General features: G+C 39.3%; 1 protein-coding gene across 1 annotated transcript in view; it reads left to right on the forward strand.

The window, feature by feature from the left end:
• Positions 1-22,609, forward strand: part of LOC126474977 (selenoprotein M-like) — a 42,101-nt gene extending 19,492 nt beyond the window's left edge. Inside the window, exon 4 of the mRNA XM_050102504.1 lies at positions 20,519-22,609. Within this exon, the coding sequence (XP_049958461.1) occupies positions 20,519-20,635 (117 nt within the window). The 3' untranslated portion in view covers positions 20,636-22,609. The remainder of the gene's footprint in view (positions 1-20,518) is intronic.
• The last annotated feature ends 4,700 nt before the right edge of the window (positions 22,610-27,309 follow it).

Raw genomic sequence — 27,309 nt, forward strand, 5'->3', positions numbered from 1 at the left:
GTCATATGTTGAAAATTTTTGCAGTAGGTATAGCCGTGATCTGTATCCTTGGCTGAACACCAGTACAAGGTGCCATTTGAAGGGCTTCTGCTTGGACCCTTTCATATGACTTCTAGCTTTCTTCCACAACAACGGCAGTCATGTATATCTGTCATATACTGAGCTCCATCCTGACCCAGAACTCTTCTTGTGTACCCAGTGCATGGACACTGTTGCACAGTCACAATTTTGGGGACTCCGCATTGATAAAAAGTTGATATGGGTGCATGTAAAATTGTGCACTTCACAAAATGAAAAAACAAGTAGTACCCAATAACTGTAATATCAGTGAGTCATTGATGGGATCAGCCATTTCTCAAAATACCTGGGTGTGTAACACTTTGTAGGGATATAAAATAGAATGGATCACATTGACTAAGTCGTGGGTAAAGCAGGTGGTAGACTTTAGCGTGTCAGTAGAAAACTGGGTAAGTGCAATCATTCTACAAAGGAGATTGCTTACAAATCATTTGTGCCAAGAGTTCTAGAATAATGCTCAAGTTTGTGAGACCTTTACTGAATAGTACCAACAGGAGATATTGGAACATATACAGAGAAGAATAGCATGAATGGTCACAGAGTCTTTTGATCCATGGGAGCGTGTTACAGAGATACTGAAGGAACTGAACTGGAAGACTCTTGAAGGTAGATATAAACTAACATAAGAAAATGTGTTAACAAAGTCACAAGAACTGGCTTTAAATGATGATTCTAGGAATATACTTCAACCCGCTATGTATCGGTCACATAGAGATCACGGGGATGAGATTAGAATAACTGCTGCATGCACTGAGACATTGAAACAGTCATTCTTCGTGTGATCCATACATGACTGGGATGGGAAGAACCCTAATAACTGGTACAGTGGGACTTACCCTTTGCAGTGTACCTCACAGTGGCTTGCAGAGAATAGATGTAGATGTTGATGTATTCTCCTGTAACCCTTGCCCACCCCTGCCTGGTGCATACCCAGACCATGAATTGAATAACAATTAGCAACAGTGATCCAAACACCGAAATAGAAATATTGAAATTACCATGTCACTGGTTCCAGACAAGTGTGTTGCAGTTTAGCTAGAAAGATCCAAGCAACATCTCTCCATCCCGTATTTCATTTATAGCAAAGGTGAACCAAGTACTGTCTGTTCTCCAGTAGGGATCCAAGTCCTTCAGATGACGTCAATGACAGTAACAAAACGCTGTTATATTGTTTCTAGTGTTGTACACTCTCAAGCAATATTAATCATGTACCTGGCAAAGAATGCAGTTGAAAAGGAAATGAGAAATGAACTAGAATTTCCTAAAACACGCAAAGAGCAAAGGATGTTGAAGGATTTGAAACAATCCTAGTTGGTATGATATTGTAGTGCCTATGTTGTTCTGATTACAATGCAAAGTTCCTTTGGACACACATGCATGTCCAAAGGAACAGGCACTCCAGCGACAACAGCCGTTACAAAATCAAATTTTCATTGTCATCATTCCATTCTATAGTTGATGTTAGTCCTTATTCACAACTGCGAATTCATAAGTAGGCCTAACGTAACTACCATACAATTTTTTTTTTTTTTCAGACCAAAATTTATTTTTACACGAAAGAGCATTCTTGAAACTACTTTTCTACATAGTTGCCACTATTGTTCAGATTTTTTTCCTAGCAGAGAACCAACTTTTTATCCCCTCTTCATAGAAAGATGCCACCAACGAAGACAGTGACTGCTGAACACCATTTTTTGTGTTGTCATAGCTGTCAAAGTGCCTCCCTCCAAAATCAGTTTTCCGTTTAAGTTCAAGAACATATGGCAGTCAGAAAGTGCAGATTGGATGGTCGAACTGCTCCCAGCTGAATTGTTGAATGTTTTGGGTGACACCTATAGAATGGGGATGCGTGTTGTAATGAAGCAACACAATCGCACACCAAAGTTTTTCCACTTTTCCACAGCATCATACTGCATGGGCAGTTTTTCACCTCTAGGAAGGAACCCAGCAAGCATAAAGCAAAAAACGGTGATTAGTGCGGGGGATAAACAAAATTTACACCAGACAATTGCAATAAATAACAATTCACTTACTTACAAACTCTTTGCTAAACACAGTGCTTTCCTGTATTTGCTCCCTATTTCATTGTTACTTACAAACTCCTTCATTTACTTACAAACTCTTTGCTAAACACAGTGCTTTCCTGTATTTGTTCCCTATTTCATTGTACTTATTTTATTCAATTAGTCTAAAGTTTCTGTGAAAACCTCACTTAATGTGGTTTAATTACCAGGTATTTTGTTCCCTTGAAGGCTTGTTATTTATTGAGTAACCTTTTTCTGTGCCTATAGAATCATTATTTTTTAAGATATGAACTTGTTTGCTGAAGGCGATATGAAATCTACATCTACACATCACAAGCCAACTGATGGTGTGTGGTGGAGGCGTACTTCTGATGTCACTATCTGTTCTCCCCTTCCCTGTTCAATTCACGAATTGTACATGGGAAGAATGATTTTTGCTAAGCCACTGTATCAGCTCCCAATTTCTCGAATTATCTCATTGTGGTCATTTCCGAGATGTTTTTGGGAGGAAGTAGTAAGTTGTCCAACTCTTCTCTTCTTGGAAAGTAATTTCTTGAAATTTTGATAACAAATCTCTGCTTGATGGTCAAAGCCTCTCTTACAGCATCTGCCACTGGAGTTTGTTGAGCATCTCCTTAATGCTCTCCACCAGCTAGAGGATGCCATAGTGAAATGTGCCTCTCTTTGTTGGATCTTCTCTATCTCTTCTATCAGTATTACCTACCTGGTAAGGGTCCCAGACTGATGAACAATACTCAAGAATCAGTCTAACAAGCACCTTGTAAACCTCTTCTTTGGTGGATGAATTACATTCCCTTAAGATTCTTCCTGTAAATATCAACCTGGAACTGCCTCTCCTGCTAGTTGTTTTATGTGATCATTCCACTTAAGGTCACTCCAGGTGGGTACCCCGAGATATTTTGTTACATTTATATACATTCAGTGTCGCTGCCAGTCCCTGCACCAATCATCAACCCTTTGTAGGTCCTTCTGCCTTCTGGGATAGCTGCCTTTGTATAGACAATCTCATCATCATCGAACAGTTGTAAAGAGATTCTAACACATTCTACTTGATCATTTATATACATTGTAAACAGTAACGGTCCTATACTTCTGTGGGGTAACCCCCCCCCCCCCCCCCCCTCCAGAAATGACCTTAACATCTGTTGATTTTGTTCTGTTAAGAGCGATGTGTTGAGTTCTGTCTGTAAGAAAGTCTTGAACAATTGCAAATGTGATGCAATATTCAGTAAGCATGCATTTTTTTTTCACTAAATGGTAGTATGGGACAGTGTTCAAATGCTTTCCTGAAGTCGAGCAACACAGCATCAACCTGAGTGCCAGTGTCTACAATGCTGTGGATCTTAATGACAAATAGAGCAAACTGAGTTTCAGAAGCTTTCTGTTTGTGGAATCCATGTTGCATAATTCTACGACAGATTGATATCAGTGATATAGGCCTATACGAATGTGAACCTCTTTTATGACCCTTCTTCAATACAGGAATGACCTGTGCCTTTCTTCCAATTGTCAGGTATCCTTCATGACAGATTGTTGCTAGAAGGGAAGCAAATACTGTCACATAATCTCTGTAGAATCTTACAGGTATCTCATCTTTCCATTACAAAGTGATGGTAGTTGTTTTATTTTGTGATCACTTATCTCAGTATCTGCCATTTCGAAGTGTGTGTGATTTTTGAAAGCAAGATTTCTACTATGATCTGCTGCAATGAAACAATTTCGGAAGTCTGAATTCAGTATCTCATCCTTCTGTCATTTTCTGTTTCAATGCATAATGGTCACTGAGTGACTGAATAGATGGTTTCCTACTGCTTATTGATTTTACTTATAAGATCAAAGAAAGCCTCTTAGGGTTTTCAGTCAGATCTGTTGCCAAAATTTTACTTTCAGTGTCATTAAATACTTCACTCATTGCTCTCCTTGTGTTTATTTTTGCTTCACTCACCTTTTATTTGTCAGCTGGGTTTTAATTCTCTTGAATCTGTGATGAAGCTCCCATTTTTTACGTAGCAGTTTTCTAATACAGCTATTAGATCATGCAGGGTCTCTTCCATCACTTAAGATCTTGCTCAGACCATACTTGTCTAAGGCATATTGAATGATGCTTTTGAATTTTTTCCGGTTACATTCCACATCTTTGACCCCCACACTGAACATTTTATGTTGACTATTCAATTTGTATCATGTCATTCTTGCTAAGCAAAAATATTTTTCTATCTTTGTTAACATTCCTTATAATAACTGTAGTCATAGACACTATCACAGCCTTATGATCACTGATACTATCTATGTTAACAGATTAGGGGAATTCAGGTCTGTCAGATGCTAGGAAGTTTAAAATGTTAATGTCATGAGTTGGTTTTTCTGTCCATCTGCTTGAAGTAATTTTCAGACAAGACATTCAGAATAATGTCACACAAATCCCTGTCTCTTGCACCAGTTTTGATGGCATGACTCCGAATCTGCACCTGGCAAGTTGAAGTCGCCCCCAATTACAGCAGCTTGATCAGGAAATTTATTCATGAAATTCTGCAAGTTCGCTCTGAACTGCTCTAGCACTACAGCTGCTGATGCAGATGGTCTGTAAAAACATCCGATTACCATTTGTTACCCACCTCTGACGCTCAACTTCACTAAATTTTATCGAATTTTTTGCTGCAATAAATGTGCAACAACCATTGGCAACTACCCTATCCTTATGATAGATTTTCCAATCTGAATTTAGGACTTAGTTGCTATTCACATCCGATTTCAACCGACTTTCTGTTCCTGATACTATCTGGGCTTTATAACCTTCAATAAATTATACCAATTCTGGGGGCTTACAATGGATGCTCCTGCAGGTTACTAATAGGTTACTAATAGTACATTAACCTTTTCTATTTCTGCCGTGCAGGAACAAGCATTCTCTGAGAACAATGTTCCTCATGTAGACTACCTTCGATTTCGGCCGGCTGTTCATCACGCAATAGCAGAAGTTCAGAAATTCTCATCCAATAATTTTGTAGAATTGTCTGAGCCTCTGATTAAACCTTCCACTCTGCTCTAAACCAGAGGATCATGATTGACCCCGGGTACAATGCTACAGATAGTGAGTTAAGCCTGCACCTTGTGTGCAATGCTAGTAGTCTTCATCAAACCAACCATCTGCCTGTAGGAATGACATTAGCCAAGAGTTGCAGCCAGTATGCTTGATAGTCACTGTAAGAGCCGCCTCTTCATTTTGGATGAGACCCCCCCCACCCCATATCAGGTACACACTGGCATTCTTTCCTGACCAGTGTGCTGTTTCTCTGAGGGGCCCTATTATTTGCCCAACATTGGAGTTTCCAATGACTAGCATATCCGCTGTGTGCACTTTTCTGGACTTGGTTGGAAAATTGTTCGCTGGTCAAACAGGAGAAACATCCGGTGCTCGCTCAGAAGTTTTATCAGCACTGGGTAGCACATCTTACCTGTTGTTAAGGTGTTAGGAGTCAGTCATGCGGCCAGTTCCCACCTTTGCCTTCCACCCAGAGATATGCAAACCCATAACTGTCCATCACTCACTCTGGAGTCCAGACAGACCAGTCAGATGTTGCGTATCAGAAGTCTCAGTGACAGTCGGTGTCACCAGTAGATTCCAGTGGCACCAAAGGTCTCAGGTCTCTGATGTCACAGTGTCTCCACATCTTTGAGCAGTAACCAGAGGCCTGTTGACTGTGGCCAGTTTTCCACGTGTCCACACGCACAACAAGCACCATTCCTATCCATATTGTACTGTGTCAAAATCTGTGTGAAATCTCAAAAAATACAAACAAATTGATTTGGACTTACTGGGAGTGAACGAGCAGAGCCTTGCAAAATCAAATGACACTAGTGTTACTGATTGTCTGATGCTACAATGTAAACTGGGATTTCACAAAAGCTACTGCAAGAAACAAATGAGCACGCTCCAGATTCAAACACACTAGTGAATCAGATAGAAACACAGGTTATTTACACACTGTAACAGATGCTTGTTTAAAAATAAGGCACTGCACTAAACTAAACACTGTGTACTAATGCAAGTTGCTGGCACTGGCCATTGCTGGTGCTCCCATTGCTGGCGATCCTCCTGTCTGGGAGGCATTGTACATCCACACTTACCAATGAATTCTCCTTGGTGGGCTCACAATTCTTTGATGAGATCATGTATGGCAAGCGCGGGGTGCTAAGCTGTTGCATCACCTACATTCTCTCCTGTGCTACATTCTCTTATTGCTGGACTATCCTTCCTTTTCTTACACTCTTTCTCATGGTGGAGCCTTTGATGCCGACCCATCTGTTTTCTTTGATGTATCTTCCTTTCTTGAAATATTCTTTCATTTGTCAAGTTTTGGGTGAAGTAATATGAGATCCTCTTCTGTATTGACCTCCATTTTCCAAATTTTTTTGTAGAATGGACCGGCTGGGGAAGAATTCCTTAAGTAGCACCTATTGAAGATTGCATGTGCAAAATACCTCCAAAGGCTCATATTTGCCTTCAAAGCCAACACGACAGCCAGTCTAATGTGGTGGTGTCATTATGTATCCATTCAGCTGAACCCCCGGACAACACAGGGGCCATACTGCTGAGCTAGTAGCTCCCCATGCATGCCAAGGAGTAGATGCCCACCTTTCTTGGCCATGATAGCATTCAGTAATGGCCATTGTGCCAGATGGCCTTTGCTTACACCAGTGTTGTGACTGTGGGGAGAGCCCGTGATCAGATTAGGTGCCATCAGTGCGAACAATTCAAACAAAATTCATATTAAGTTACACCAAAACAATAGCTGTTCTGATCTGACCATCTCTTCCGACAGGAATCAAAACTTAGATGTCGACAGTTACAGCACTACTGCTTTCTCTACCCTGGCTATCCCATGGGAAAAGGAACAAACCAGATGTCAAGAAGTGAAACAATTTGTTCAGTACTTAGTACAAACTGATGGGGATACTTTTATTGTGACAACTGATGGGGATACTTTTATTCTTATTGGAATCATCTTTCACTGAGATCTTATGGCTCCAGGCAAGGAGCAACTGCATAATCTTCAGCTGCAGGGCATCCATTTTGTTCAACACATCCAAAAAGGTGTCAAAGATAATGGAACAAGTACAGACACTTTTATCTTAGCCCTGGAAAGGAATGTCCTCATACCTTGGTGGTGAACTAAAGTTGCAATAGAGGCAGGCAAGGGCAAATTTAACAGGATGAATTGCAAGTAGTCAGGGGCGCACAGAACCTAGAAGCTGCCAAAAGACCCAATACACCAACCAAACTACTGACCGACTAACCAACCAACCAACGGTCATTCTGAACGAAATCACAAGCAAGGGAAAAGGTTGCAAGTGAATCACCATCTGACAGCTTGTTACCAAGAGGCCACTTCGATGGACGGCAACACAATGGGTGGCGGTGACAACAAACTTTCGATGAGATACCAGTAGCTATTAACCTCTCACAGAATGGAGCCTTTGTTCACTTTCCACACAGTTGGCTCACTGTCGTCCCAACGGCTTCAGCTCGGTGCTCCAACTTCCTCCCAGCACTATCCAAACAAGATATGCATGCCGCAAAAATTCAGCCCACTGGCCATGGTGCAGCGATAGCATCACTGGACGACAGGAGGAGAAAACGAGCAGTGGAAGTTGCCCAGAAAAGAAATCGATACTAGCTGACACAGCTCACTCTGGAAAAAGTTTTTCATGGTGTCCAGTGTGATGTGAAACTTTGTCCCACCACCAATGAGGTCCTTGCGATGATTCCACTTTGGTCATATATCATCCTGCCACATGTCGGACCGAAAATGTGGTAATTGTGAATAACTACCTTTGTGTGTCAATTGTACAGACACCTGTCCTCCATGTTCACCAGTTTGCCGGTTCATCAAAAAAGGATAGGAAAATACAAAAATTTAAGTCTACTGACCACCTGTTGTATACTGAGGCACGAAAAAAGTATGAATGCTTACATTCTCTTGATATGATGGCCAATTATGTGAACATACAGCCATCACTCCCTCTACCTCAGTTTTGCCCCAAACAGTTCTCCCAGTGCACTCCTCTCTTAAAGTTCTTGTGGCATCATGATCGGGAACTGCTTCTTACACCTGGCTGGAGCAGCAGCTTCCTCCTCCGACGTCTACCAGTGACAAGACTCCCTTTTAGGACCCTCTGCCCCTCCTTGAAACTCACTGATAAGAGGCCCTACGCCAGCCAGTGACTGAATGAACAATGGCCTGTGGGTCCCAGGGCTGTCTGCTCATCATCTGCCCTCACACTGGTCACAGATAGGCCATTGCAAGAATCCAAGCAACCAAAGGCCATGAAGAAGAAGAAGAAGAAGAAGAAGAAGAAGAAGAACAAGGAGGTTACTCTGGTGACCTAGAGGCACCAAATTCCTCCATGCTGTTGGAATCTGAACCAATGCCTATTGATGTGGGTCCACCACCATTGGTACAGGCAGTGATCTTGGGGTATGACCAATCCACCTAGCCTCTTCACACCCAACAAGGATGTGATGCATTTTGCCGAAATGTGCTGGCCCTGAGAAGGCATCTGGAAGGTTCTGTACATTAGTTCATACAGGTATGGTCTGACAGCTCATTCCCCTTCATACCACATTGGAAGAAGTGCGAGTGCGGGTGACCTTAGCAAACCCCATTTGCATAAGCCTCCAGGCCATTTACTTGGTCACGTAAGCTCTCCTTTCCCCACTTTTCTCCTTCTTTGGGGGGAGAGTATCACTTTGTCTGGTAGGGTCCTCCTACTTAACCTCCTACTTCATACCAACCAAGATCTGTGTTTACTCAATGATGGTACTCCGACACACCTCAGTGCTGCCCATTGCATCTTTTCAGCTATCAATCTAATGAGCCACAGTATCATGGCTGCACTGTATTGCCGCTGCATTACGATCTTTATGTGACAACAGTAACTTTCTGGTGGCCCAGTCACTTCCGTGCCATCACCAGATCGACTGACAACCACATTAGGCACTTAGAAGAGTTACTGGCAGTTGTATGCATCGGCTGTTACATTTGCCCTGTTTCTGTCAGATCGCATTGACAAGGTTGTGCAAGCCATCTCCTGCATGATCATCCACATTGCAGGAACTGGTATTCCCCTTTCAGCAGCTCCCCTCCATGAGGAATACGTTTGTGACCATTGATGTGCTTCAGACAAAGGCACACATGCCTGGGTTCAACCGTGGTTCCATAGACAACCACAAACATTTTTTGATGAGGGCATTGACCATCTGGTCCCACAATGAGATACATGTGTTAACAGTTATGGTGATTAAACAGTTTACTTACTTTTTTCCATCTGTCTTGTTTTCATTTTGCTACTCCTTATATGTTGGATCTAATAGCAAATAGACCTGATCTCTTTGATGATGTTCACTGTGAACTGTTGGCTGTCAAGAGGGCAATGCATGAAGCCTTTGTAGACTACCATATCAAAATATTATCGAAAGATTTCTCTTAAAACACAAAGGAATTCTGGTCGTATATAAATGCTGTTAGTGGTACCAAAGTTGATGTCAAAACAATCGTGAACGAGACAAGGACTGAGAATAGTAAAACAAAAGCAGAAATGCTAAACTCCATTTTCCAGAGTTCCTTAACAAAGGAAGTATTGCCCCTATGTAATTCTTCTGCCACTGCATTGGTGAATGTTGTAGATTGTCAGTAGTGTTGAATGAGCCCAATGAAACCCCTCTCAGATTCTGGACCACATTTGAGACTGAATTAGCCCCTCTTTTAACCGTAATATACTGTAAATCCCTTGTAAGTAAAAACCATGTCCAGTAACTGGAAGAAAGCACTGGTCACAGTTGTCTGCAAGAAGGGTCGCAGAATTGATGCACAAAACTAGTGTCCAATATCCTTTACGTCCATTTGTTATAAGAGGATTGAATGAAAAGTAATCCCTTCACCTTCGTTAATTGGGTTTGGGTGGGAATATTTAAATAAATCAAATGCAGAAATAATCCTTGGAATGTGATCTTTAGTTACCAGTATTCACTTTTCCACATAATCACCAGCCAACTGGATACATTTCTGCCAATGATGAACAAGTTTTCTGAAGCCATCATGGAAGAAGTTTACTCTGTCTCACAGTGCTCTCAGCGTCTTCTTCAGAAGCATAATCATGTTCCCGCAGATCGTCTTTCATTATCGGGAACAAATGGAAGTCAAATGGTGCTAAATGTGCGCTTTCATTTCACGAGTCAGCATCCGTGGTACCCATCATGCACAGATCTTCCAACAGCCAAGCAAAGCAATAATGTGACCCACATATTCTTGTGAAATGCCGATTGTGTTTGCAATTTCTCTCTGAGTGATAGGATGATCGCCTTGAATCAGTCTGTCAACATTTTGCTTGTGAAACTCGGTGGTTGCTGTCACGGGACGTCCAACTCTTTGTCACTCATGTTCCCTCCTCAGCATCTTTAAACTTAATCTCTCAACGACGCACAATACTCACATCAACACAAGCACCATAAACTGCACTCAGTAAACTGCCACTAGAATGAGTTACTACATATGCTATTTGTCTTACTGCTGTAGCTTATGTTTTTGTGTATATTGCAGAGAAATAAGGATGTTTCACAATTAGTTGTTTCTGTCAGCAATATCCAACAGTGTTTCATAAATTCATGTTTTAGACAGCTTTTTCTTCAAAATGACTTGCCCATATTATGTTCGGTTGTTAATTTAAATTTTATTTGGTTGAACACACTGATGTTCTTCTTCCTCTTCCTCTTCTTTAATGTTCGACACCAAAAGTTTGTAGTAGTGTGCCAGTGCACTTTTCTGTCTACAGACCTCTTCATTTCCGATATGTAGAGCATTCCAAGTTGTTCATAATCTGCTGTGTATACAACAGACATAGTAGTCATCCCTAGCAATTCCTTTCCTCAGTAGCTCCTTCTCCTAATGTTCCAGTGATGTTATTGTGTCTTCAAATGCCCGCATCTTGTGGTCGTGCAGTAGCGTTCTCGCTTCCCACGCTCAGGTTCCCGGATTCGATTCCCGGCGGCGTCAGGGATTTTCTCTGCCTCGTGATGGCTGGGTGTTGTGTGCTGTCCTTAGGTTAGTTAGGTTTAAGTAGTTCTAAGTTCTAGGGGACTGATGACCATAGATGTTAAGTCCCATAGTGCTCAGAGCCATTTTGTCTTCAAATGTGTGTCTTCTTGTTTGGATGTGCCTCCAGAGAGATTTGGTTTTTTGTATTATTGGCAGAATCTCATCAATGGTAATTATCTCTCCAGCTATCTTTTTTTTCATCCTTGTGTAGAACACAATCCCCATGGCTTCTAGTTCTCTCTCTCTCTCTCTCTCTCTCTCTCTCTCTCTCTGTGTGTGTGTGTGTGTGTGTGTGTGTGTGTGTGTGTGTGTGTGTGTTTCACACCCGTATAAGGCCATACTCGTAACAAATGCTTACATGATCAGTTGATTTACAGTTCAATTATTATTTGTATTGGGTGTGTGAGTTAGTTCTAGGTTTTTGAAAGTCCGTCAGTAATTGTGTGAGAGAAGGCTGTCTATCATCAGTGTGGCTGCTTTTCAAGTCCATTCAAAATGGTTGGTGGGAGCCTGTTACTGTAAGAACAGTGATTGTGTTTGTTGTAAAGTAATATTTGCTGCTGTCAGTCAGGAAGTCAATAAAGGAAAATTGTTACTGTAGGCAGCAAATGTTGTAAAATAACAAACACAGACATTGTTTTCTTTATTACTGCCATGATTATTTTTAACTTTGGAATACTACCTGTAATTTCATTAAGCCCGTTGGTGCCAGCATGATTTAATCTGATGTTATAACCTTTTGATTTCTTGTTTTTAGTCTACTTATTTTTGCTGAACACTATTTTTTCATGATGTTTGAGTGATGACTTCTTTTGGTTTCTGATTTTATGTCAACAGCTGATTATGTTTGGTCGTTCCTGGTTTGATGTTAGTTTCCATTTAATGTTATTTGTATTTGTATGTTGGTAAAGAGCCTTTCCACCAGTGTAGTAACTATTTTAAAAATATGGATACCCACAATCTTACTTCACTAATTTTAGTTTATTGTCTGTCAGATTTGAACATTACTTCTCTAAGTGATGACCCACAAAGTGAACACATGTTCTCAGTCATTACCATAGTATGTCTTGGCAAAACTGCAAGACCTTCTTCTGTGTACTGGTGGCAAGTTTCAACTTCTCCTTTCTCACCACCACCACCACCACCACCACCACCAACAACAACAACAGCGACATAAATATGGTATTGTGCTATAAACGCTCTCATTACAGTTGCCTACATTTGAAACTTATATTAAAAACAGCTCTTGAAAAAGAGTCTACCAGGCACAATGTTTCCATCTGACAAATGGCACATCATCAACATTGTCGTACACCCACACACTTCTACATCTGCATCCGTACTCTGCAAACCATCATGAAGTACATGGCATAGGGTCTGTCCTAATGCACCAGTTATTGGGGTTCCTTCCCATTCCATTCAAATTTGTTATTAACAACCAAACCCAATTCAAAAGTAATAGCAGTGTGCATAACTACAATACTAGGAGAAAGGACGATCTTCACTATTCAAGATTAAATCTAACTTTGGCACAGAAAGGGGTGAATTATACTGGCACTAAAGTCTTTGGTCACTTACCAAATAGTATCAAAAGTCTGACAGATAACCAACAAGTATTTAAGAAGAAATTAAAAGAATTTCTGAATGACAACTCCTTCTACTCCATAGAGGAATTTTTAGATATAAATTAAGAAAAAAAAACAAAACAAAAATATTAAAAAAATAAAAATAAATAATAAAAATAAAAAATAAAGAAAAACAAAAAACACACACAAAAAAAATAAAGTTGTTATATTAACTTAAGTATGTTGTTAAATTAACCTAATTATGTCATGTATTGGAAAATTCGACTTGTTCCACATCATTACAAAATATCGTATTCATGATCCATGGAACTAGTATTAATCTAATCTAATCTAATCTACGTATGTATCACAGGAAGAATATTGTTTGAATGCCTCTGTTGTTATAATCTTGTTCTCAGAATTCATATGTGAGTGATTTGTAGGGGAGTTGTGGTAAATTCCTAGAGTCATCATTTAAAGCCAGTTCTTGATACTTTGTTAGTAGACTTTCTTGGGATAGTTTACATCTATTTTCAAGAGTCTGACTGTTCAGTTTCTTCAGCATCTCTGTAACATTGTCCCACGAATCAAACAAACCTGTGACTACTAATACTGCCTTTCTCTGTATACTTTTAATATCCCCCATTAGTACTTACTTGGGGTCTCTCACACTTAGCAATATTCTAGAATGGGTTGCACAAGTGATTTGTAAGCAATCTTCTTTGTAGACTGATTGCACTTCCACATTATTCTCCCAATAAACTGACATCTGCCACCTGCTTCACCCACAACTGAGCCACTTCATATCCCTACAAAGTGTTACATTCAGGTATTTGTATGAGTTGGCTGATTCAAATTGTGACTCATTGATTCTGTAGTCATAGTATAGGCTACTATGTTTTTCATTTTGTGAACTGCACAATTTTACAATTCTGAGTATTTAAAGCAAGTTGCCAATTTTGCACGACTTTGAAATCTTATTAATATCTGACTGAATATTTATGTAGATTCTCTCTGACAGTACTTCGTTAGAGGTAACTGCATCATCTACAAAACATCTGAGTTACTATTAATATTGTCCACAAGATCATCAATATACAATATGAAGAGCAGCGTCCCACCTGAAGGTGCTTCTGCATCTTCTCCATCCAAGATAACATGCTGCACCCACCCTACCAAAAAGTTCTCAATCCTGGCACAAATTTCACTTGAGACCCCATATGATCGAACTTCTAACAGTAATATAATTGCATAGGTTTCCGCAGCCAGAGTCAGTCGGCATAAAAGTTTTCTGAGTATGGTACCGCGTCTTAATGTATAAAACTACTGCTGCTTGAGAAAAACTAACATTTTGACCACAGTTGCAGTGGCCTCCTTCTGGGCCTAATGGTGCGTTCTAGCTATGCATGTCCTTTATATTTTGTTGTTACTGTTCACTGCGCATGCCATTATGTCATAATTTTGAAACGGTAGTTAGTTTCATTGGTCACTTAAGGAAGAAGGAGAGGGAACATTATTTTAATAGGTTATTGCGGTGGAAGGAGAATGTAACCTCTGTTGTCTATTGTCTCTTGCATTATGTGCCATGATTGGTGGTCACCGTCAAATGAGAAGTTGGCTGCTGTTTACCAACTGGTGGACATCGGCCATGTGGCGGCAGTTACTCACCGTTAGTGCTCGTGCCTCACGTTGACAGTGCAGTCTGTTGGGCTCTGATTGCTGGCAGCCAAGATGGGGCAAGCCTGGGTACATCCTCCCTGTTCATGTTATTTGGGTGTTTAAGTATTTCAATGGCCTCTCTGATTTTTGCGTTTCATCATAACAGGCTGCTGGTCCAACACACAGGCTTCACTGAATTTTATTTCTTTTCCGCAATCTTGATGATGTTCTGCCACTGCAGATTTGTTGTGTTGTCCTAGACGAATATAGCACTCGTGTTCCCGAATGCATGTTGCTATTGGCCTAACAGTCTCTCCGATGTATGCCTCTCCACATTCGCATTCCACCTTGTAAATGCCTGCAGTGTGAACGCGTGCAGTGTGTAATGCATCAACCTTGTCCTTAGTGACGAAACGCAAAATCAGAGAGGCCACGGAAATACTTAAACACTCAAATAAAATGAACAGGGAGGTTGTACTCAGGCTTGCCCCATCTTGGCTGCCAGCAATCAGAGCCCAACAGACGACACTGTCAACACGAGGCATGAGCACTACCAGCGAGTTAATGCCGCTGCGTGGCCAACGTCCACCAGTTGGTAAACAGCAGCCAACTTCTCATTCGACAGTGACCACCAATCATGGCACATAACGCAAGATCCAATAGACAACAGAGGTTACATTCTCCTTCCACCGTAATAACCTATTAAAATAATGTTCCCTATCCTTCTTCCTTAAGTGACCAACGAAACTAACTACCTTTTTAAAATTATGACATAATGGCATGTGCAGTGAACAGTAACACAAAATATAAAGGACACTGCATAGCTAGAATGCACTATTAGACCCAGAAGAAGGCCGCTGCAACTGTGGTCGAAACATTGGTTTTTCTCCAGCAGCAGTAGTTTTATACACAATGACACAGTTCTAACAGTAAACATACATGTGGTACAGTCAAATGCTTTATGGAAACTGAGAAATACTGCATCTCTGTCTTGATCCGAAGCTTTCAGTATGTCATGTGAGAAAAGTGAAAGTTAGGTTTCATGTGATCAGTGTTTTCAGAATTCATGTTAGTTTAGTTGGCATGGAGGAGGTCATTCTGTTAAAGATGTTTGAGATCAGAATACATTCTAGGATTTACAACAAATTGATCTCAAGGATACTTCATGATAGTCCTGTGGATCACTTTTATATGGGATGTGATAGGGATTCCATCAGGCCCTGGAGCTTTGTTTAGTTTTAAGGGTTTTAGCTGTTTCTCAACACCACTAACACTAAAACTGATTTCACTCATCTTCTCCGTGGTACGAGGATTAAATTGGGATAACTCTCGTGGGTTTTCCTTCATAAAGTAACATTTGAAAACAGAGGTAAGTATTATAGCTTTGCTTTGCTATCCTCAGTTTCAGTACTTATCTCATCCAATAGTGACTAGACACGTAACTTTGGTGCCTTGAACAGTCTTTACAAATAAACACACTTTCTTTGGTTTTTGCGAAAGGTCATTTGACAGTATTCTGCTACAGAAGTTGTTGGAGGCTTCACACATTGCTCTCTTGACAGCCAAATGCATTTCATTCAGCATCTCTCTATCTCTAGTCCTATGCTTTGTTTTACACCTGTTATGTAGTGGTCTCACCCCCCCGCCCTCCCCCCTTTTTTTTGCAGTGACTGTATACCATGGAGGTCCCTCCCATAACGAACTACTCTACTAAGTATATATCTGTTCAGTGTACAATCAACTATTCTTTTAAGCTTCAGCTGTAGTTCCTTTACATTCTCCGTCCCTGTGCTCATAGTGTGAAGTTCCTGATTGAGATATGACACTATCGATTTTTTAGCTTGTTTACTGAACATATTTTTTTGCTTGTTTTAGTTGTCCTTTGTGCTTTGGTAATCATTGTTGCCACAACTGTCTCACAGTCACTGATACCTGATTTGATGTGGACATCCTCAAACAGGTCAAGTCCATTTGTTGTCATTAGATCCGATATATTTTATCACGAATGGTATTCCAAACTACCTGTTCTAGGTAGTTTATAGAGAAGGCATGTAGTAATGTTTCACAGGATGTCTTATCATGACCACTACTAACAAAACTGTAATTCTTCCAGTTGATTGTTGGATGAATAATGTCTCCACTGATGATTACAGTATGATTGGGGAATTTATGTACAAGCGAACTGAAGTTTTCTCTTGAGTTTCTGGAACTATCAGGAGATGAGTCTGGTGGACAACAGAAGGATCCAATTACCATTTTATGCCCACCCATGAGATACTGAGTCTTGCTCAAACAATTTCACATGCAGCTTCAGTTTTTATCTCGGTGGATTTGAGTTTCCTCTCTACTGTGACAAATACCCCACCTCCATTTCCCATTAGCCTGTCCTTTTAATATATACCTCAGTTTTCCCCATAAATCTTCCAGCTATCAGTGTCAGGTATCAATCTGCTTTCTTTACCTAGTATTATGTAGATTCACTTCTTTTCAGGAGCCCTTTGAACTCTGCGAATGCTTCAGCAGTTAACCATTAGGGTTATAATACTCTCACCTGTGTGAGGCATTTTTTTCGATCTTACACTGATACTTTAGGGTTTCTTACAGCTGTCATTATCTGAATTGGACGGAGAGTCGCTGTATGTGCACCCCACACACACTTGACTACTGGATAGTAGCCTCTGATGTGTTTTGCACACCTGTTCCTTTTTGGGGCCCTAGGGTTCTTAACCTTATGGCTCAAGTCCAAGAAGTCGCAGCCTAGCTTGTCACAGAACTTTCGAAGTCTCCAGTTCAGTCCTTCCAATCGACTCAAAACCAAGGGGGGGGCCACGATCAGTTCTGGGCATGCTGCTGCAAATTGTTAGCTTCATTGAAACTCGTGCTAGGCTGGTCTTTTAAACCTTTCTGCTGTCGCCGAAATGATCCAAGTATGACCTTGGTGCCCAGACAGTAGGCATCATTTGTTCTAATGTACACCACAATCTGCAGTTGCTTGCACCTTGTTCCCTCAGTGGCTGCTGGAATGTTGAATGAGGCCCCCAGGAATACACACTGAGTGCACCTGGTGTTCTCTCCTGTGCCTTGTTGCCACTTCCCTAAGGGACACCATCATTTATCAACAATTAATAGACCCCTACGCTTTTGCGTTTGCCTCCTGGTAGCACTGAACAAAACAGGTTTTCCCAAAACAGGTGAAGTCAGTCCCACTGACTTAGTTCCTGTTGCAGTGGAAGACAGCACCTCTATCTTGTTGGTTGGGAAATCAGTATAACACCCCGAGTCTTACATGGTCCCTTTCCCCACTGTACAGGATGCCTAGATCTACCATTGAAATGTCACTTGCAGTCAAGCGGGCAGGTAAGTACAGAGCCCATACTTTGTGCAGAGCAGACAGGATTCACAGCAGAGGATAGTACTTGAGGTACCTTTGGTACTGGTACTTGACTCTCTGGAGCTCATCCAACACACCAATTTGCAGCTGCTGCCAATCATTTGACAGTAGTCAGGGCAATTTCCAGCTGCTTATGAACATTAACCAAATTATCATGTTCGAGAACAGTGGGACTGCATTGTGGCTGGTGCAGTATATTACAGGTAATTGAACAACTAACTTAAAAATAAGCCTGCTGATATCTTTTATATCTCTTGAGCTAAAAGGATTACTAATTCCTTACAAGAATTGAAACATAACGAGATTTCTGTTGAGGCAACAGAAAAAAATTACTAATTTCGTAAAACTTTTTTGAGGTTATTTATAATTATTAGTGAATTTGAATATAGAGTTAATTTATGATAAATGTAGGTAATATATAGTCTTCTTTGAGGGAAAACTACATGTACACAATATGTTGGTTAGAATATCTGCTGCATTGATTTACTACAAATTAGATTATGCACAGGACAGTGGAAACTTCCGAAAAGTCTCAAAAGTGCACATTTATTCCAATTGATATACAGTGAAATTCGGGGTGATGTGTTCTTTGACAGTAATTGTGAATCACAAATGCTGATTTGCTATGAAGTAAGTTATCCAAAAACACTTGTACTGATAACTTACAAAAATACAGTTTTGTAAGCGTCTGAAAATTCTCAAAAATAACCTATTTCTCATGTAATTATACAATGAAATTAGAGAATGTATATTTTGAACAAGAATAGGCCTGCTGTTCTTAAAGACCTTTTGACAATGACAGTAGGAGTTTACCGTGGCACTCACAAATGTTCAAAATTTCACAATATATCCAGTACAAATGGGTTTTGTCACAATCAGTGAAAGATTATGCAGAAATGATGTCAACAGTAAAATATGTGGACCTAGAATTTCATATCGGCATGAGGAACTGTGGAGAGATTTTGAATTTAATACAGAACATCAATACTGAGTCTGATTATTAGGAACCTTAAACCACTACCACTACCTACCGCCCCCCCCCCCCCCCCCCCACTCCCCACCCTCCTCCTCCTCCTCCTCCTCCAAATACGGCAATGGTAATTCTTGTTGTCTGTATTTGAACTGACATGTCACTGGCAATTGACAATTTTTCCTAATTTGAACATTGAGCACCTGGAAATCTGCAAAAATTGGTGTCTCTATTGTGTACCTCCTTTGGAAGCACAACCATATAAACAGTAGGGGTGCGATACTGTGATAGAGTGCTGCGTTGATTTACTGGAGTTTCCTTCAAATTATGAGGAGGGAAGATTAAAGTTTAAGGACTTGTTGGGACAAATAGGTAATTTAGAGATGGAACACATGTTTGGATGTAGAAAGGAAATAAGTTATGTTCGCTTTGAAGCAGTCATCCTGGCAATTGCTTTTATCAACTTAAGGAAGCCATAAATCTTGATGGCCATCTTGGTTGGTGGTTGATATGAGCTGACAGTCCTTTGATTTTTGCGGTTTCCATGAATCATGAAAACATTTTCTAGATTGTTTACCATTGAAGAAGTCAAGGGTTGAATTGTCTTACCCTTTTACAACTACTCAGTCTCCAGTAATTTCAGTATCATTACAGCTAGGCTGATCTTGTAGATGATTCATTTGGAGTCTGCAAACCATTAAAAGAATATTTAATTCTTGAGGTGTGTAGGTGTATCACTGAGAACTATAGTTTTTAGGACAACTAATAAAAGTAATTGATGAGGAAAACAGGAATGTTGTATCATGGAACACTTATTTTGGGGGAAGGTACTTAAATTTGATGTATTTTACAGTGTAACAGGCACTTTCAGCATACTGTGCTCCATCTCTCTAAAATACTACAGGTTTGGCATAAAATATCTTGCACAAACAGATGTTACTGTTGAAATCAGAAAAATTATTTAACAAAATGGAATGTGTATGTTGTTTCAGGGTATTGTTTGTCGAGATATGCAGTTTATATTTGAAGTCCATTACTAATCTGTCAGAGCTGCTCTTTTTAAAAATATATTTATTTTGTCAGACTAATCCTGACTAACCTATTTTGCTTCTAGTTTTGGTTATTTCCCTTTTCTCTCGCTCTCTGAAAATAAACTTAAGTTGCCCCAAGAAGTATGATATATGTGTGAAATGTTGGAGTGTAGCTCACATCACTGAAGTATTTAAAATTACAATATTTTTTAATTAAATCAGTGATCATATGTAGAAAACTTTGATAATTTATGGGAAATCAGACTGTATGCCCAGGGACCTCAATACATGGTAATGAAAATTTGTAATAAATTAAAAGGGAACAAGTTGATGCAGATGAATTTAGGCTCGTTTAAAAGAAAGCTGTATGAGGTACTGACACTGAAATGTTATTACTCAATGGATGAATTCATGCAGGACAAACTGGAAATAAGAGCTGGATACAATGTGTTATATATCCCAAGAAACATCCTTACAGTGTTATTATTTATTGCAGTGCTATTATTTATTAATAATCATTTTAAACATATTATAAATTTTTGACATGTCTCCTATACGCAAACCAAATGGATTGCAAATGTACGTCATGAGATGAACAAAACACAATTCACAAATGTTCATAATGATTGTCCTGAACTATTTTTATAATATAAAAATGTTTTCAATTTTTTTGTGTACTTTCAGGAATTGGAAAGGATTGACCTGGCACCATTGTCTCGAAAGGATTGCAACACCTTACTTGTGGACCGAGGATTTCATAAAAAAAGTGAAGCAGAAACAGTGAACCGAAATGAATTTTGACGATGGTGGTGGTTTGTCTTTTGCATGAAGTCCTTCCAGTTCCAGTATCTGAAGAAAAAAGGGAAAAAAACTTTCCCATTTGGTTTCATTAAATTACTTCAATCACTGTAAATAATGTTGAATATTGGTATAAAATCTGTTTACTTTATTGAAAACAGTATTTGTTTCACTGGGTTAATCAGTTTGTGCTTAAGGCTCTGAAGGAGCTTCTGTCTTGCATCAGAAATTTAGTGTGAATGAATGATTTTTTGCCAGTTGTTATTATTTGGGCATTAGTGTAACCTGTGGCTTAAGACTTAAGGCTTTTAAATATACAGGAACCATAATAGGACAAAGGTCCAAAAAAGTGCATATCACTGTAAATCAAGTAATCCAGACATTAGACTATAGCCTTTTTCCTTGTTTCAAATCTTTCCATCTGTTCCCTTCATATCCACTCATTTTTCTTATTGAAAAATATAGTTTATAAATGAAAGTATGTTTACTTTTATCAGTTTTGACTTGATGCCATTTCCAAATTGAAAGTAAATTCATTTGATTACAGTCTTAGTGAATTTATTTGATTACAGTCTTAGTGACATGGTTGCTGAAGTGGAACTTGCGTCTGTGTCAGTAAAATTAATGCAAATTTTAAATACCGAAGAAGAATTTCATAAAATGATATGTGAATGCAGGTTGATAAACTGTATACGCTTCCATATAAAGTAGATGTTTGTAACAAGTAATTAGTGATTGTCAGCTGTAGTTTGTGACATATCATCCGTGATGCAATTGGTCAGTGTCATAGTGTAGTTTACTCAGTCTCCTATTAGTATTGTGATATCTTGTTGTAGTTAATGTGCTGCATGTATTCATCCAGAATGTGTAAACCAATTACTTACAGAAACAAAATTGTCATGGTTGCCTTTATTCAAACAGTTTCTCATTGAAGCTAAGTTGAAAAATGTTTTATGTAATAAATTAATCGAGGATACTCTTGTAGAAATGGAAACACTGCACAAATGATGAATTTAGCTACATTTTTAGTTCAAAAACATTATGCGGCTCCTTCATCACACCTTTTCCAAAAACTGTTAGAAATGTTTCCCAAGTTGCACTAAAGTCCATGTGTTTAAGCTGTAGTCAGGATTTTAGATAGTGTTGAAAGTAAGCTTATTGCCAATATCATGTAGTTGTTATAAAAGAGCCCGGAAACTAATTTTTAGCACTATATAACGGTTTGTCATTTCAGCCACTGTGTCACCGTCATAGTCTTGTTTTGGCATTGCCACATTTTGCCAATCAGTGTAAAGTCTTTCTGGAAGTTGTATGTATACAATGATGTGCATTTTTCTTTTTGTAAATCACATAAATGTTAGTTCATACAGTGTCTATAATAAGGTACCCTAAGCACGTTGTGTTTTGGTAATGGTTTATTTTGTAATTATCAATGGAAAGCAACCACATTTGCTCCTCCATTAAAGCTGCAAGCTGTGATACAAACCATGTACAATAATGTAGCTGCATCAGATCTGGTGCAGACTTTTGCCTTTCTCATCTGTGCATGTGGCATAAACAAGCTTCTTTCATGTGTAGTGTTTATCATATACTGTACTGGTGAATTGTATTGTCACAATATCTGTGTGCAATTTTTACACACAGTTTTCATATTTACACAACGATAGTCGACCACTGCCCATTAAAAACTCATTTTGAAACAGTGCTCCTGAAACTAAAAATAACTTTAGAACAAGAAAGAACGCACAAACTTGTAACATAGTATTTCTCTTTACTGTATTGTGATAGTGTATACAAAATATCTTGGTGTTTTGTTGTGCATACAGTATCAAATTCGTCTTTTTCAGGTAAATGTACTTACAGACATTCCAGTTTTAGGAATATTTTGTAAATAGTCTGTTACAGGCCTATCTTCATGTTATTGTCTAATTTCCAACCAGTCACAATAAAAATGCAGAAATATAACATTTTACTGGACTTTCTTTTCTTTGGAATTTGTTATCCTCTCATGATTCCAAGGTTGTATAAAATGTAGTAATGAAAGCACTGAAATAATGTGTGTGGGGTAGTGAAATGTATGTAGATGAGGTGGAGGTAATTTGCTACAGTGAGTGATTGCAGTTTCCCGTAATGAACAGACATACAACAGGTTAGTCCAATGAAATTTCACAGCACACACACACTCTCTGCCTGAACCTCAGCCAACGTGGTAAGTGCACTGTTTCACTGGATTTTTACTGTGATACTGGGTGACGAAGTAAAGTGTGACAAGGAGCAAAGACATCCTATTATTCAATCTTGCACACCTTTCTATTTCAGCACACCCACAAAGCTGTTCTGATTTAAATTCATCTTCCAAAGTGTTGCAGTTACTGGTGGAAATTGAGAGTACATATCCAATTGCCAATTTTCAAAATAAATACAATGCTTCTGATAATAAATGTGTTGTATATTGCACTCGTGTCTTGCTGTGTTTTGTCTTGTCTTGTGTACAGTGACCATTAATTATAAAGTTTTTTAACATTTGGAACATCAAAATTACATTGATATGGACTAAATCCATAAAAGGTCTGTCTTAATGAACAGATTCCAATTGAGTGAATGTATAACAAGATTTATCTTGTCTCTGTGACATGCGTAAATAAAACACACACACACACACACACACACACAAACAGTGGATTATCATTACAAAAATAGTTTATAGTGACTATCATCATTCGCTGGTTCAAAAAATGCTTGTGCAACACATCATTCACCAAAGCAATTCATTACATTAAAGATTCCACTTCTTAGGCGAATGTTGGCTGAACTGTGAAGCATTATCCAAACATTTAATATTAATATCTTTTGTCTCTTATACAACCATAGCTGTACTTGTATCTCATTTGCAATAAATGTACTTATTCATGTTTATTACATATGGAATGCTCCACAGTGAATTTTAAGCCATCTATCATAGCCATATATTTGCCTCAACTTCACTTTCATTATGTTTCTTAACCTTTTTACTAGGTAATTATTCTTTCAGTTTGGATATGGGATATGAAATTTGCAAAGAGAGAGAGAGTGGAAAAATCTTGTTTTTGACTCAGCAGATGAAATGGTTTGTTTGCTGAAGAGTCATGCATTGTTGCTGGCTGTGTGCAGCTGAGTATGTGCACTGCTTCTCTACTCCCTCATTACTGCTGTTTCTCTCCTTCATACCACTCCCCTCAGCTTGCAGTCAGTGCTGCCACCACTTCTTGCCACTAGCCTAGTAGCTGCCGACGAGAGGCAGGGAGTCATGAGTAGTAGTTTGTTTGGATCTGATTCTCAGAGACTGTAGACGCAGTGGCCAGGGATGGCAGTTTTGTGTGTGTGTGTGTGTGTGTGTGTGTGTGTGTGTGTGTGTGTGTGTGTGTGTGTGTCTGAAAATTAAGTTGTGGGAGTGTGATTGCCTTTTCTACATGCCTGTCTGTGGCTCAGCAGTCATCTTTATGGTGAGTTGTTTACCTACCCTCGTTATTATTGATTCTCAGAGTATTTGAACAAGTTATCTGTTGCATAGGCTTGATCGCCATGGTCTTGTGGTGAAGCAAGCTGGGATAATTTTAACTCCCTTCATGTTTTGCCATCTTCCTCCTTAAAATTCATTTTTTCATTTTTAACTAATTACCATTAACATGTTGTTGTTGTTGTTGTTGTTGTTGTTGCTGCAGTCTTCAGTCCCGAGACTGGTTTGATGCAGCTCTCCACGCTACTCTATCCTGTGCAAGCTTCTTCATCTCCCAGTACCTACTGCAACCTACATCCTTCTGAATCTGCTTAGTGTATTCATCTCTTGGTCTCCCCCTACGATTTTTACCCTCCACGCTGCCCTCCAATACTAAATTGGTGATCCCTTGATGCCTCAGAACATGTCCTACCAACCGATCCCTTCTTCTGGTCAAGTTGTGCCACAAACTTCTATTCTCCCCAATCCTATTCAGTACCTCCTCATTAGTTATGTGATCTACCCATCTAATCTTCAGCATTCTTCTGTAGCACCTCATTTCGAAAGCTTCTATTCTCTTCTTGTCCAAACTATTTACCGTCCATGTTTCACTTCCATACATGGCTACACTCCATACAAATACTTTCAGAAATGACTTCCTGACACTTAAATCTATACTCAATGTTAACAAATTTCTCTTCTTCAGAAACGCTTTCCTTGCCATTGCCAGTCTACATTTTATATCCTCTCTACTTCGACCATCATCAGTTATTTTGCTCCCCAAATAGCAAAACTCCTTTACTACTTTAAGTGTCTCATTTCCTAATCTAATACCCTCAACATCACGCGACTTAATTCAACTACATTCCATTATCCTCGTTTTGCTTTTGTTGATGTTCATCTTATATCCTCCCTTCAAGACACCATCCATTCCGTTCAACTGCTCTTCCAAGTCCGACAGAATTACAATGTCATCGGCGAACCTCAAAGTTTTTATTTCTTCTCCATGGATTTTAATACCTACTCAGAATTTTTCTTTTGTTTCCTTTACTGCTTGCTCAATATACAGATTGAATAACATCGGGGAGAGGCTACAACACTGTCTTACTCTCTTCCCAGCCACTGCTTCCCTTTCATGTCCCTCGACTCTTATAACTGCCATCTGGTTTCTGTACAAATTGTAAATAGCCTTTCGCTCCCTGTATTTTATCCCTGCCACCTTTAGAATTTGAAAGAGAGTATTCCAATCAATATTGTCAAAAGCTTTCTCTAAGTCTACAAATGCTAGAAACATAGGTTTGCCTTTCCTTAATTTTTCTTCTAAGATAAGTCGTAAGGTCAGTATTGCCTCACGTGTTCCAGTATTTCTACGGAATCCAAACTGATCTTCCCCGAGGTCGGCTTCTGCAAGTTTTTCCATTCGTCTGTAAAGAATTCGTGTTAGTATTTTGCAGCTGTGGCTTATTACACTGATTGTTCGGTAATTTTCACATCTGTCAACACCTGCTTTCTTTAGGATTGGAATTATTATATTCTTCTTGAAGTCTGAGGGTATTTCGCCTGTTTCATACATCTTGCTCACCAGATGGTAGAGTTTTGTCAGGACTGGCTCTCCCAAGGCCGTCAGTAGTTCCAGTGGAATCTCATCTACTCCGGGGGCCTTGTTTCAACTCAGGTCTTCATCTACATCCTCTTCCATTTCCATAATATTGTCCTCAAGTACATCGCCCTTGTATAGACCCTCTATATACTCCTTCCACCTTTCTGCTTTCCCTTCTTTGCTTAGAACTGGGTTTCACTCTGAGCTCTTGATGTTCATACAAGTGGTTCTCTTATCTCCAAAGGTCTCTTTAATTTTCCTGTAGGCAGTATCTATCTTACCCCTAGTGAGATAAGCCTCTACATCCTTACATTTGTCCTCTAGCCATCCCTGCTTAGCCATTTTGCACTTCCTGTCGATCTCATTTTTGAGATGTTTGTATTCCTTTTTGCCTGCTTCATTTACTGCATTTTTATATTTTCTCCTTTCATCAATTAAATTCAATATTTCTTCTGTTACCCAAGGATTTCTACTAGCCCTCATCTTTTTACCTACTTGATCCTCTGCTGCCTTCACTACTTCATCCCTCAAAGCTACCCATTCTTCTTTTACCGTATTTCTTTCTCCCATTCCTGTCAATTGTTCCCTTATGCTCTCCCTCAAACTCTGTACAACCTCTGGTTCTTTCAGTTTATCCAGGTCCATTAAAATACGTGAACATAACCTTAATTTTTACGAAAAAGAAAGATTGGCCCTTATTTTTAAAGAATATAACACCAGATCAAATTTTGTGCTCAGTTTTAGGTAAGTAATTGATTTTCTAATTTATTTCAACTATTCCTAGTTTGTATCTTTTGTTATAGGGTGAAATCAGTAATTGTTTCATAATTTAAATTCCATTGTTGGCGTATAAACAAATATAAATTTTGTACTAATTACTAAATAAGATGAATATCAACAAAAGCAAAACGAGGATAATGGAATGTAGTCAAATTAAGTCAGGTGATGCTGAGGGAATTAGATTAGGAAATGAGACACTTAAAGTAGTAAAGGAGTTTTGCTATTTGGGGAGCAAAATAACTGATGATGGTCGAAGTAGAGAGGATATAAAATGTAGACGGGCAATTGCAAGGAAAGCGTTTCTGAAGAAGAGAAATTTGTTAACATCGAGTATAGACTTAAGTGTCAGGTAGTCGTTTCTCAAAGTATTTGTACGAGGTGTAGCCATGTTTGGAAGTGAAACATGGCCGATAAATAGTTTGGACAAGAAGAGAATAGAAGCTTTCGAAATGTGGTGCTACGGAAGAATGCTGAAGATTATATGGGTAGATCACATAACTAATGAGGAGGTATTGAATAGCATTGGGGAGAAGAGAAGTTTGTGGCACAACTTGACCAGAAGACGGGATGGGTTGGTAGGACATGTTCTGAGGCATCAAGGGATCACCAATTTAGTATTGGAGGGCAGCATGGAGGGTAAAAATCGTAGAGGGAGACCAAGAGATGAATACACCAAGCAGATTCAGAAGGATGTAGGTTGCAGTAGGTAATGGGAGATGAAGAAGCTTGCACAGGATAGAGTAGCATGGAGAGCTGCATCAAACCAGTCTCAGGACTGAAGACCACAACAACAACAACTAATTATAAACATTTGGAAGATGA

This window comes from Schistocerca serialis, chromosome 1 (assembly GCF_023864345.2).
Source record: "Schistocerca serialis cubense isolate TAMUIC-IGC-003099 chromosome 1, iqSchSeri2.2, whole genome shotgun sequence".
NCBI classification, from domain to species: Eukaryota; Metazoa; Arthropoda; class Insecta; order Orthoptera; family Acrididae; genus Schistocerca; species Schistocerca serialis.